Source organism: Sus scrofa, chromosome X (genome assembly GCF_054392235.1).
Source record: "Sus scrofa isolate SSC_HxYL_T2T_F1_AM1 chromosome X, Sscrofa_HxYL_maternal_Yorkshire_Landrace_v2.0, whole genome shotgun sequence".
NCBI lineage: Eukaryota > Metazoa > Chordata > Mammalia > Artiodactyla > Suidae > Sus > Sus scrofa.
The window spans coordinates 66,182,086-66,195,270 of record NC_139401.1 but is presented as its reverse complement, the minus strand read 5'-3'; the positions used below and the strand labels follow the sequence as shown (position 1 = coordinate 66,195,270).

Genomic DNA, 13,185 nt, shown 5'->3' with positions numbered 1-13,185 from the left:
ATAACACTCACACTATGCTCTTTGGGCTAAGTGATCGAACAAGACAGTCTCTCACTAAATCCATGGCTAATGAAACCTTTACTTCAACTGGGCTCCAAAACAACCTCTTTTACCTTTTGTATTGAAATCTTCTCTGTCAGCACCCTCGAAGAATAGAGATAAAAAGATAACAAGGGAAAAAAAAACAAAAAACAAAAAACAGGTAGCCTCCATACAGTCCTGTGTCCAGACCAGTATTTTACAGATCATAGATATAATGTCTCTACTACAGCCCTCTTTATTAGGAACTAGATACTTCTTATGTGGCAGTATGGCCTACCTAGAACTTTCAAGATGCTGGTCAGCACCCAATGCTCAAATCCTACACCCTCATGAAATGGCTGCCTCAGATTTAATTCCTAATCTAGGGTCATTCTTAGCACATGCTCTAAAAAGACCAAGACACAAAATAAAGACAAGGAAAATAGGCCCACCAGAACTTGGCTATCATGCCCATGACAACCCCATTTTGGAAAAACCAGGGGGAGGCCACTCCATATGGTGAAGCCTCTTCTGGTTCATGGGGATTCCCTTACTAGAAAGATCTATCTTGAACATCTCTCTAACCTTACAATAGTCCTGGAATGCCACAGTGAAGGCATTCGAAGACCAACAGAGATCTCTTAATAGCCTAGAAGATGTAGTCCTACAAAATAGAAGAGCTCTAGACATTCTAACTGCTGAAGCAGGAGGCACTTGTGCAATACTTAATGAAACCTGCTGCTTTTATATCAATACTACAGCATGAGTAGAAGAAAATCTGAAAGTTTTAATAAAAGCTAACAGAAATAATACAGAGGGCTAGAGAACATGCTGCCTTAGAAACCTAGGCATCTCTATTTGCCTCACTTTCCTCCCCTCTTAAAGATATACTTCTTCCCCCCATAGCTCCCTTTATAATTCTTCTCTTAAATTTTTTTTTTTTTTTTTTGTCTTTTTGCTATTTCTTGGGCTGCTCCCACAGCATATGGAGGTTCCCAGGCTAGGGGTTGAATCAGAGCTGTAGCCACCAGCCTACGCCAGAGCCACAGCAACGCGGGATCTGAGCCACATCTGCAACCTACACCACAGCTCACAGCAACACCAGATCGTTAACCCACTGAGCAAGGGCAGGGACTGAACCCGCAACCTCATGGTTCCTAGTCGGATTCGCTAACCACTGTGCCACGACGGGAACTCCTCTTCTCTTAATATTACTCCTTAGCCCCTGTCTAATACATCTCTTAATCAATTTCATACTAACACAGTCCAGACTATGGTTAACAGAGCTACTGGAGAAATGCTCCTCCTTCAGCAGTACCAATACCAACCTATTCCCCAAACCCCTGTTTAATCTTACTTTTCTTTTCTTCCTATCCTCCATAGTAGGAACCTACCATGACCAGCCACCCAGTACTTGTTGCCCCTAGCCAGCAGGAAGTAGCTACAGAAGAGAGGACCTATCCCCATATAACAAAAGGCTGGAATGATAGGTTCTCAGAGGATGGTGACAGACTCCCACCCCACCCCAACTCCCCAAATGTGGCTGTTCACCTTGGAGACCTGCTGTGGACACCCTTTTCCGGAATGTGTATGCTCAAGCTGGGCAGCAAGAAACAATGGCCTGCAGAGAACAACTGCTTGCATAGATTAACCACCTACAAGGATTAACTGCCCTATGTCATGGGATTCAACCCCTACCCCTCCCTTGACCTGACCCTCCCCCTTCATTGTTCCTGGCACAGATCCTTTATAAGCCTAGCATCTCTTCACAGTCGGGACTGGCACCATCTTGAGCTTAGCCCGTCCACCTCAGATGCCTTAATAAATCTCTTGCTTTACCAACTTGGCCTTGTGCATTTCTCCCTCAGCAAACCTAAAAGCATAACCTCCCCAGGTGAAGTCATGACCTTTTAACAATGCCCATTCTATCTGTTATTCATGCACTGCAAATGAACCATAAAAGCACTGGGCTTGCGAAGGCAATCCACTTTTTAGTACTACCTACTTGGCTTGGGCCATGTTCCGAGTAAGAACAAACGGTTTCATTGGAGGCTTATCCTGACGAGATGAGTGAGAAGTTGATGCCTGAAAAGGAAATTAATTATCAGAAGTGTACTGGTCATTCTGCCCACCCCACTATGAAAGCTCTTTAAGTCTTTAGGTGCTTGAAAAGGCCTGGATTCAAAATTCACTCACTCCCTATTTATCAGTCTCCAAAATATATTTGCAGAATACTAATGGTGGAGGTTAGCTCTCTTCAGGAGGCCCAAGTATCTTGCTGGAAAGGAAAGAAAAGAAAGTTCTCTCAGGAATCATCTCACCAGAAGTGAAAAATTACTTGACTTTAAAATACTCCCCTCCAAAAAGGAATATTCCAAAGCCTTCTTCCATGTTCCACCTAAATCCCCTGAGCTGAATTTGAAGCCCCTTTCCTCACCTGGCCTTCAGTCCCAAAGTGACATTATTAAGACCCTTCTGCTAAAACCCTGTTCAATATAATTATGCTAATAATTGTCAAGAGCACCCTAGGATGTTTTAGAAGTGGATGTTCCTAAATGCAAAGCAGGGAGAATGGGTTAGGAGCTTTCATATATAGGTGTATAGAAATGTTTTCAAGGAAACTTAGTTGTCCAGGGGAATACCAAAACAATGTATGATCAATGTATGTTCACTTGGTTCTAAACTCCATCATTTCCACAGCCAATTCCAGTACCCAATGAGAGAGCGTAAAAACAAAAAACAGAAATAAAGAAGAAGATCCAGAAATGTCCAGCCTCATAATGCTTGAAAACCACTCATCTAGATATGCTCAAGGGGCCTTAAGACCTTAGAATACTAATTGTTCATTCTTTTATCCTTTAACAGGAACTAGGTTGATGTTACCCTGAGGCAAAAGCTCCTGGGCTAATTAGTACAAATCAAATTAGCAAGAGGTTTCTCTGAGGACTTAAATAAATGCCTGTGACTAGCTGATAAATTCAACTCAATTCATGTTATATCCTGAACCAAAAACTAAGTGGCAGCAGAGCCTAATATTTTGAAGTAGCAGCTCTGAAACACGGTTATAATCTTCAAAGAGCCAAAGCAGTGTTACACCAAGTTTTCGTTACCAACATGCCCAGTATTTTGTGCATAGAGATGTCCTTCCTGCATCTGATATTTAGGTGATGCATGGTGCATCACTGTGTAAGGTTAAATTCTGGTTCCTCCCCCAACCTCAACACATTCCATGTCTTTTATCTTCTTTCCCTTTTTTTTTTTTTGGCCTTTTTAGGGTTGCACCTATGGCATATGGAAGTTCCCAGGCTAGGGGCTGAATTAGAGCTATAGCTGCTGGCCTACACTATAGCCACAGCAACGCAAGATCTGAGCTGCATCTGCAACCTACACCAACAGCTCACGGCAACACCAGATCCTTAACCCACTGAGCGAGGCCAGGGATCGAACCCGAGTCCTCATGGATCCCAGCTGGGTTCATTACCAGTGGGAATAGCCACAGTGGGAACTCTGTCTTTTTCTCTCTTGTCTCCAGTTCCAATTTTCTTCTTCATTCTCATCCTTTCCCTCTGTTTATTACAGTCAAGCACAGATTTTCAAGGCCTACCTCCCTGTGCCTTTCTTTGGCTATCATGACTGCTCACAACCAAAACCAATTTTCACTTGAGATGCCTCCCTCCCTCCTGGCATGTCACAAAATTACAAATGTTAGAATGCACTGAGGGAGTTCCCATTGTGGTGCAGTGGAAATGAATCTGACTGGGAACCATGAAGTTTCAGGTTTGATCCCTGGCCTCCCTCAGTGGGTTAAGGATCTGGCGTTGCCGTGAGCTGTGGTGTAGGTTGCAGACGTGGCTCAGATCTGGTGTTGCTGTGTATGTGGAGCAGGCCAACAGCTGTAGCTTGTTGGGCTCCTAGCCTGGGAACCTCCATATGCCACAGGTGCTGCCCTAAAAAGACAAAAGACAAAAAAAAAAAAAAAAAAAAAAAAAAGCAAGCAAGCACTGGAGAAAATTAATATAAACTAGAGAGAAAGCTATCCTAGTGAACCCTTGGCCTTCCTCCACTAATCCTAATAAGACAATGATTTTATGGAAACTTAAAAGGATTTTAATTTGGTTACTCTCCTGTAGAAGATTCAAATCTCTGACAGTAGCTTTTTGAGCTATATAGGCAGCAGCCAGCCTTACCTCTTTTGAAGAGTCTTTTTCTCTCAGGATCATTATCTCCTGGTCAATGCTCTCAATCTCTTCCAAGCTGATCCCAATCCACCTTCGAAGATGAAGGAGGTAATATTCACGAACACGTTCATCATCTGCTTGACCACTTTCCACAGCAGATTTCAGTGCTGACAACCTATGTTCCACCTCCTTCTTCTGCTTGTATCTGTTCCACAGAAAAGCATTACCCATGAACTTAAAAATAAAGTGGTATTTCTTCAAACGAAGGCCACAATACGATTTTACCTTTGTAAATGATCAGGTAGTAAGTACACTGATTTCTACTTGGCAAAAACACAGATTCTATACCTCAGAATTTGCCACCAAGGTAGTTCTCACGACTACAAGGCAAGGAAGGGATCAGTAGAGGCTGAGAAATATATTCTGAAGCTAGAAAAATATAAGTAACCTGATCTGAGCAATTCCTCCCATCGTCTTTCAAGATCAGAGTGCCTTAGTAACTTTACAACATCAACCTTTACTAGGCTGGGTACTTAGTGTTGTACAATGTTCATTTGGGAATTACAGCTTCAAATAATCATAGAATCTCAGGAGTCATTTACCTGCTACTGATGCAGGAATTCCTTGTGAAACAGCCTAAAAATGGTCATCTTTTCTTCTGAGCAAAACATTTCCAGCTCTTCTGACTCATCCTAGTATAATATAAAGACTCATATCCACCTTGACTGCCTTTTTCACCATGCATTCTAGTATGTCATCTCTCATTCACTGGACAACTACTTACTGAGTACTTATTGTGTGACAGGTACTGTTTTCAGTGCTTGAGAAACAACAGTGCATACAACCAAGTCCTTGCTCTCCTCTAGCTTTCATTGTAGTGTGAGAAGACAGACAAAAAGAAATAGTCTTTTTGAAAGAAGAGTCAGGTGGTGATAAGTGCTATCAAGAACCAAAGAGCATAGTAAAGTGGAGAGAGTGATGGTGTGAAAGTAGGGATGATCAGGAGAGACTACTCTGAAGAGGTGACGTTTGACCAAAGACTTCAAGGAAATAAGGAAGGAAGCTATGCAAGAGTGTTCTAAGAGGGAAAAGAAAACATGAAGGTCCCGGGGTGGGAGAGTGCTGGCCTGACACATTTGAGAAATAACAAGGAGGCCAGTGTGCCTGGTGTGGAATGAAGGATGATAGGAAATAAGATCAAAGAGATAGCCAGGGCCATACTTCAGAGAACCTTGTAGGCCAATTAAGACCCCAAATATCAAATGTCATGATATTCTGAGTGAGAAGAGAAAGCCACTGGAAGCTTCAAAATCGAATACATGACATGAAAACTTTTTTTTAGTGGACTATTCTGGTTGTTGTATGATGTAGACTGCGGTGGAGTTGGGGTGGCTGCGAGGCAAGGGTGGAAAGAGGAAAATCAATTAAGAGGATATTGCTACAATCCAGGTTGAGAGTGACTTGAAATAGGGAGGTGGTGAGATGTGGATATATTTAAAATGTAAAACAGGATTTACTGATTTACTGGATTTAAGGGCTTGAGGGAAAGAGGAGTCAAGGAAAACTCCACAATTTCCAAGAGAAATGTATTGAAATACCTATGAATGGAACCCTAGACAGCCTGAATCAGATGCTCCTCTACAGGTGTTCACCCAAACCTAGAGTCCTTAATCTGAGGTCCATGGACAGAGTTTGGGGGGGAGGAGTGTCCTTGAATTCCCTAAAATTTTGTACAGAATTCTATGTATGCATTTGGGGGGGGGGATTTTTGTAGTTTTAATCAAATTATTGAGGAGGTCCAGGACCCGTGAAGTCAAGAACCACTGCTCTGGAAATATTCCTTATTATAAAAACTTTTAGGCCCTTCTTTTAATGAACAAGTGGGCACTTTATGTAATGTTACAAATAACTGTCACAGCATCATCACAGGTGGCCTTCTGAGTAAAATACAATACAGGTCAATTCCTAGTTCATGAATGCTATTAGAGACAACACTTGAGAACATTTAACTTTGAGTACATTTAATTCTGGTGCAACTCCTACCTCCACCCTCTTTCCTGGATGTTACGTCAGGAAAAAAAAAAAAAAAAAAAAAAACAGGGCCTTAGAATATATATAATCCAGGGTAAATTCTGTGTTACTCTATTGGGCCTTTGTTTTTTTTTGTTTGTTTTTTTTTTTTTTTTTTCCTTTTAGGGCTGCACCTGCAGCATATGGAAGTTCCCAGGCTAGGGGTTGAATTGGAGCTGCAGCTACTGACCTACACCACAGTCACAGCAATGCCAGATCTGAGCCACATCTGTGACCTACGCCACAGCTTGTGGCAACACCAGATCCTTAACCCACTGAGCGAGGCCAGGGATTGAACCAGCAACCTCATGGCTCCTAGTCAGATTCGTTTCTGCTGCGCCATGACGGGAACTCCTATGCTTTTGTTCATCTTTTGTGGATCCCATGCCACCATCACACTCACTTGAGGGCCAGCCAATGTAGCTTCCCCTTCCCTCCTCTCGTCTTTTAAGGTTTTTTTTACCTTAAAATCTCTGAAGCTTCACCTTTTCTCCTCTGCTCTTGTCTTTAAGGAGCTAATGTTATCTTTACCAAGGTAATGTCTTATCCATTCCACTTTTGCTACCAATCCTGTCCCCATACACATTCTTCCAGTCCTTACTCTAGCAATCATCCTCCCCTATCCTAGAAACACCTTCCCTTAATTCATGTTCTGTTCTGTCTTTTCAAATGACCACTCTTCTCTCTTCTGAACAGCACTACAACTGGTAATTTAAATTCTAGCTTGGCTACTTACTAGCCATGTAACTTGGGAGAAGTCAATACTCAGAGCCCATTTCCTCATTTCTGGTTTTTTTTTTACTCTTTTTACTCTTTTTTAGGACTGCACCCATGGCATATGCAAGTTCCCAGGCTAGGGGTCGAATCAGAGCTACTGCTGCTGGCCATAGCCACAGCCACACAGGATCCGAGCCACGTCTTTGACCTACACCACAGCTCACAGCAACACCAGATCCCTGACCTACTGAGCGAGGCCAGGGATCAAACCGGCATTCTCATGGATACTAGTCGGGTTTGTCTCTGCTGTGTCACAATGGGAATGCCCATTTCCTTATTTCTAAAGTGGGAATCTGCTTCATGGGGTTGTTAAGAGAATCAAGTGAACAATATTCATGAAAGTGCTTTGTAAGTAGCAATATAAATATTGTTAGATGATGAGAATAACTGAGGTTAGCAGGGGCTAGATGATGCCTTATCTATTAGGTGGCAGAAAATGGACTGGTCAACCCAGGTCTGTCTGAATCCAAAGCCCAGGCTTTTTCTGCTATACCATTTTGCTTCCATCTTTCTGATGACCTTTCCAAAGATACTTCAAATACCTACTATGATCCAACTGTTGGGTTGGGTACCAAAAATACAATGATACAATTAGTCAAGGTCTGTGATCTTTAGAAGTTCCAAGTCTAGAGAATGACAGATAGTTATGCCATGATAAGTAACATAAACTAAGTGCTACAGAATCTCAGAAGGGAGAGAGGCAACCATGATGAGTAACATAAACTAAGTGCTACAGTATCTGGGAGGGGAGAGAGGTAGGGAGAAGCTTCAAATAAGTCATGCCATTTGCTCGCTCTCTTCCCCACGCTTCTTTCTGTAAGTACTTCTTGCTGCACCTTGTTGAGTCTCTTACCTCTGATTGCCTTCCTTCCTCCTCCTTCTCCCTTATTTTGCTCCAAGGTATTATCTTTGGGTTTTTTTCTCTTGTTTTTTTCTTCACGAACCATCCACACCCACTGATGCTCCTAAATTTTTAGCACTAGCCACAAAAGGCTAAAACTCCTAAGTTTTAGTTACACATTTCCATCTGTCTATGGACATGGCTGTCCTGTTGTCACTTTAGGGCGTAAATCAGTAAATCTAAAACTAGACTCATTACTTACCCAGCTTCTACTTCTCCATTTCTGTTAAAGGAATTTAGGTGCAGTTAATCAACAAGATTTACTCCTCAAAGATGGGAATCAGTGTAGAGAAGATATGTGAAGAAAAAGCTTTTGAGAGAGAAGACAGCCATGTCCACAGACAGATGCAATTATGTTTCTTCATAGCATTACTTAGAATAGCAAAAAAACAAACAAAAAAAACCCCAAAACCCTTAAATAGTCTTAAGTATTTGACAATAAAATGTTAGTTTAAATAATTATGATACAACCCTAAGATGGAATATTATTTGACCACTAAATATCACGACTTCAAAAGACATGGGAAAATCACAGTAAGATGTTAGGTTAAAAAAAAAGACAAAAAAAAAACCTGTATTTACAGTATTATTTCAAATTTATTAGCTAAAATAACTATCTGGAAGGAAATACATCACAAGTTAACAAAGATCATCTCTGAGTGCTAGGATAAAGGCTTTTTTTTTTTTTTTTTTTTCATCTTTTTGCCTTTTCTTGGGCCGCTCCCGTGGCATATGGAGGTTCCCAGGCTAGGGGTTGAATCGGAGCTGTAGCCGCTGGCCTACACCAGAGCCACAGCAACTCGGGATCTGAGCCGCGTCTGCGACCTACACCACAGCTCACGGCAACGCCGGATCCTGAACCCCTGAGCAAGGCCAGGGATCAAACCCGCAACATCGTGGTTCCTAGTCCGATTCGTTAACCACTGAGCCACTACGGGAACTCCAAGGCTTATTTTTAATTTTAAAAATATTCTGTTTTCCAACTTTCTATGAGTTACTTTTACATTCAGGCAAACCTGTAACTTCCATTTTTAACCATCCTTCTAGGCTCATTTCAAATAGTACTACATTCTGAAACCTTTTTCTTATCATTCCTCCAACCAGATGTGATCACTCCCTGGTCTTTCTCCACAACACCATTTGTATCTCTCTATGGCATTTAGTTTTTTAGTTTATTTGGACACCAAACTCACTGCTTAAACTACCTGTTATATGCCAACGGGCTGCCCCTACCTTCTTACAAAGGACATGATGCTGAATTCCACTTCATCAGCTATCATATTTCCTCAAATCATCTACTGTCACACAATAGCTCTTAATCCTACTTTATTATTCTTTAAAGCCCTTACCACCTAAAGTCAACTATTTACTAGCTTACTCTCCACCACCAAAATAAAAGCTCTATAAGGGCATGGACTTTGTCTAGTTTTCCATTACCTAGAACAGTTCCTGGCACAAAAAAAAAGCTCAATAAATATTTTAAATGAGCCAATCAATTTTCAGCTCTCTAGATAAGGCCTTTCCTTTCCCCTAAGCTTCACGCTACCAGATACCTCTACCTAGATGTCTCCTAGGCATCTTAAATGCAACGTGTCTCAATATAGAATTCATACTCTCCCCTAATCTATTCTTCCTCCTCCACCCCCCATCTCAATGAGTTCCATGGCCATCCACCTAAGTTAGAAACATAGACATCTTCCTTGCTGCTTCCTTCTACCTCATCTGCCACAGCCGATCACCAGATTCAACCCTATAAATAAATATACCCCCATCCTTTCTGCCATTGTAGTGATAAGGCCTCATCACATCTGTGACCTAACTGGATCTAATATTCTCCCTCGGGATGCTTTCTAACTGCTGCCAGAGTATGCTAGTTAAAATACAAATATGACCTTGCCACTCTTTAAGGGAAAAAAGAAAAATGCTCCAGTGGATCCCAAATCATCAAAACTAAAGTTTAAGCTCATTAGCATAGCCTAACAGTGGGTAATGTTTATAGAACACTTACAATGTGCCAGATACTGTGTTTTATGTGGTTCACTATTATTAATGCCTCTTAACTCTATGAGGTAGATACCATTATTACTTAGACACCACATAGGAGGTCACTGAAGGCTTAGATAGGTTACATAAATTACCCAAAGTCCAATGGCTTATAAGTCACGCTGGGTCTCAAAGCCAGGTTTCTGACTCTACCACCTGTACTCAACTACAAAGATATAATAACTGACTTTGAGAGCTCACTATATCCGACATTGTGCTAAATTCTTTTTATGAGTTTCTCTTCTACTCTTCCTAACTATTTTATAGGACCTATTATTAGCCAATTTTACAGCTGGTGAAAATTAAGGCACCGAGAGATTAAGCAACCGCCCCAAAGTCAGAACGATTAAATGTTGGAACTGGGATTCAAACCTCTTCCCAAGTTCTCAGGATCAAGGTTATTCTTTCACCCTCCTCACACCCCAAGCTCTCCCTGAGCTGAACCCTACAACATTCTTCAGCATCATTCTTTCCCGCCTCTCACCACCCACTTTGTGTTCTAGCATCACCTAAAGAAAAATGCTCCAGTGGATCCCAAATCATCAAAACTAAAGTTTAAGCTCATTAGCATAGCCTAACAGTGGGTAATGTTTATAGAACACTTACAATGTGCCAGATACTGTGTTTTATGTGGTTCACTATTATTAATGCCTCTTAACTCTATGAGGTAGATACCATTATTACTTAGACACCACATAGGAGGTCACTGAAGGCTTAGATAGGTTACATAAATTACCCAAAGTCCAATGGCTTATAAGTCACGCTGGGTCTCAAAGCCAGGTTTCTGACTCTACCACCTGTACTCAACTACAAAGATATAATAACTGACTTTGAGAGCTCACTATATCCGACATTGTGCTAAATTCTTTTTATGAGTTTCTCTTCTACTCTTCCTAACTATTTTATAGGACCTATTATTAGCCAATTTTACAGCTGGTGAAAATTAAGGCACCGAGAGATTAAGCAACCGCCCCAAAGTCAGAACGATTAAATGTTGGAACTGGGATTCAAACCTCTTCCCAAGTTCTCAGGATCAAGGTTATTCTTTCACCCTCCTCACACCCCAAGCTCTCCCTGAGCTGAACCCTACAACATTCTTCAGCATCATTCTTTCCCGCCTCTCACCACCCACTTTGTGTTCTAGCATCACCTAATTGCTTATAGTTGTTCTCCGCCTCAGCACTGTGCTCTTTAATGCCCCTGTAGCTTTACTTATGCTATTATCTTTGCTGGCTAAAGCCCTCCTTTCCTCTTCCTCTAGATAATACTCCTATGCATTCTTAAACAGCTCACCACAGGAGTCACCTCTTCAAGGAAGCCTTCTCCTCTCTCCTGCTCCCTCTTTGGTCAAGTGTCCTTCCTGTCTGCTCTCTCGGTACCTTCTGCATCTCCCTATCACATTGTTTTGTTTCTATGCCTACCACACTCTGTTTCTATGCCTCTTTTCCTCAGTAGACTGTATGCTCCTCCAAGGCAGAGACCGCCCATATTCATACAAATATCCATACCCAGTTTGTATCCCCAGGACTTAGCATAGCTTCTAAACACTGTGAGCACTCATTAAATATTTTCTAAAAACTAAATTAAGAGAGCAAGGTGTTCAAGGTCACATGATAAAGCTGTGCCAGGATGTTACACACCTGATCCAGTATTGCTGGAACAGAGCTTCTCAAACAATGGACCACAGATGGACTACAGCTACAAGATACTGTGCCCTCCAGATATACTTACCTCAGGGTACCACGTGAATATTGTTATGCTGCTACCTGAGAGAGAGTGGGAGACATTCTGCTATAAGCAATCGTAAGGTGCTAGGAGTCTGACGGTTAGATATGATCATCTCAACAAAGGCAGAGGCTTCTTGAAAAACTCAGGAGAGTTAGCTCTCACCATGGACTACGCTCAGTAAGAACCCAAAGAGTTTACATCAGTTTCCCAGCTCACCCCTGCCAGAAAAAACAAACCAAAAAAACATGCACCCCTCCCCTCCGATGGCACTGCCATTGAGCAGTCCTCAAATGACCCACCTCTCTATCTTAGCCTGTCTCTGAGATGCCATAGCAACGAGGCTAGGATAGGCCACGGAGGAATTAGCAGTGTTATTTTCTGCTGAGTTGGTCTTGGTTTTGGGCAGCTCAAACTCTGCCACATGATAGTATTGGCACTGAGTTAAATAGTTTGAAAAGTGTTCTCGAGCCCACTGCAAGTGTTCTAGACGTTTGCTGAGGTTGACTTGTTTCAAGGCGAACGCTCCTTGAAATGCTGGCACCATCAGGTACTTCAGGTCGGTGGAAGCAATCTCTTCCAAATCTTCATTTCGGCTGGAAAGAGCAAAGAGGAGGCTGTGAAGCCTGGTTGGGCATTCAAACTCCTCTCCTAGGAGGGGGGTGGGTGGGAGTGGGACAAAGGGAAAACGCACTGGGAACAGCTGCCGGCTTTCTACAATGAAAGCAGCTAGCTGAGCGCTCACGCCCAATGCCTATGCAAATAGCTGACACTAGGGAGCAGAGTCATGGGATCTTAACTATCTCGGAAGGGAGGTGGAGAATGTAAACAATGTACAAAAGATCGCAGTGGGAAATAGAAAGGAAAGGTTGCCGGTTCTAAAGTGCTCCTCCACCCCGGCTCAATGGCTCCACCCTGGGTAACCATTATTACCTGCGTTCTGAGCCGTTCTCAGCCGTTATTACCCTCTTCCCATACCTGAACAGGTCGAGCTGCGATAACATTTCGGCAGCCTTCTTCAGGAGGTCTAGTCCCTTGACCACTTTATCTTGGATTATGCGGGAGCCAGTGGGTTCAGTCGCTACTTCCACCTCATCCAGGAGCTGCTTGCTGGTTTCGAACAGTTCGGGGAGCCGCGGTAGCAGTAACTCATCTTCGGCTGCTGCCATCTTGAGGGAGGGAGGAACCCGGAGGATCTCACTTCCGGGGTCAAAGGCAACCTTGGTGGTAATGAGCTCGGAGAAAAGGGACAAAACCGGAAGGGGCACCGCATTGGTCCGGTAGCCCCATTGTTACACAAGCGGCTGAAAACTTCCGGAGGCGGCAGTTAACTGAGCCTAGCAACCGTTTCCACAGACTCATTTTACCAGGCTGCCTATTACAAGTAGTAGACATCTGTTACGAACACACACACGCAGACAAACAAGCAAACCCTAGGCGCCGCTTTTACGCTTGGCTCCTCGTCGCCAC

The 13,185-nt window shown here is 42.6% G+C and overlaps 1 protein-coding gene across 1 annotated transcript in view; it reads right to left on the bottom strand.

The window, feature by feature from the left end:
• IGBP1 (immunoglobulin binding protein 1) overlaps window positions 1–12,904 on the bottom strand; it is a 31,784-nt gene extending 18,880 nt beyond the window's left edge. The window contains exons 1-4 of the mRNA XM_001927370.6: window positions 12,694–12,904; window positions 12,018–12,311; window positions 4,209–4,404; window positions 2,027–2,106 (exon numbers count right to left, since the gene is read on the bottom strand). Coding sequence (XP_001927405.1) covers window positions 2,027–2,106; window positions 4,209–4,404; window positions 12,018–12,311; window positions 12,694–12,884 — 761 coding nt within the window. The 5' untranslated portion in view covers window positions 12,885–12,904. The remainder of the gene's footprint in view (window positions 1–2,026; window positions 2,107–4,208; window positions 4,405–12,017; window positions 12,312–12,693) is intronic.
• Window positions 12,905–13,185: the final 281 nt, after the last annotated feature.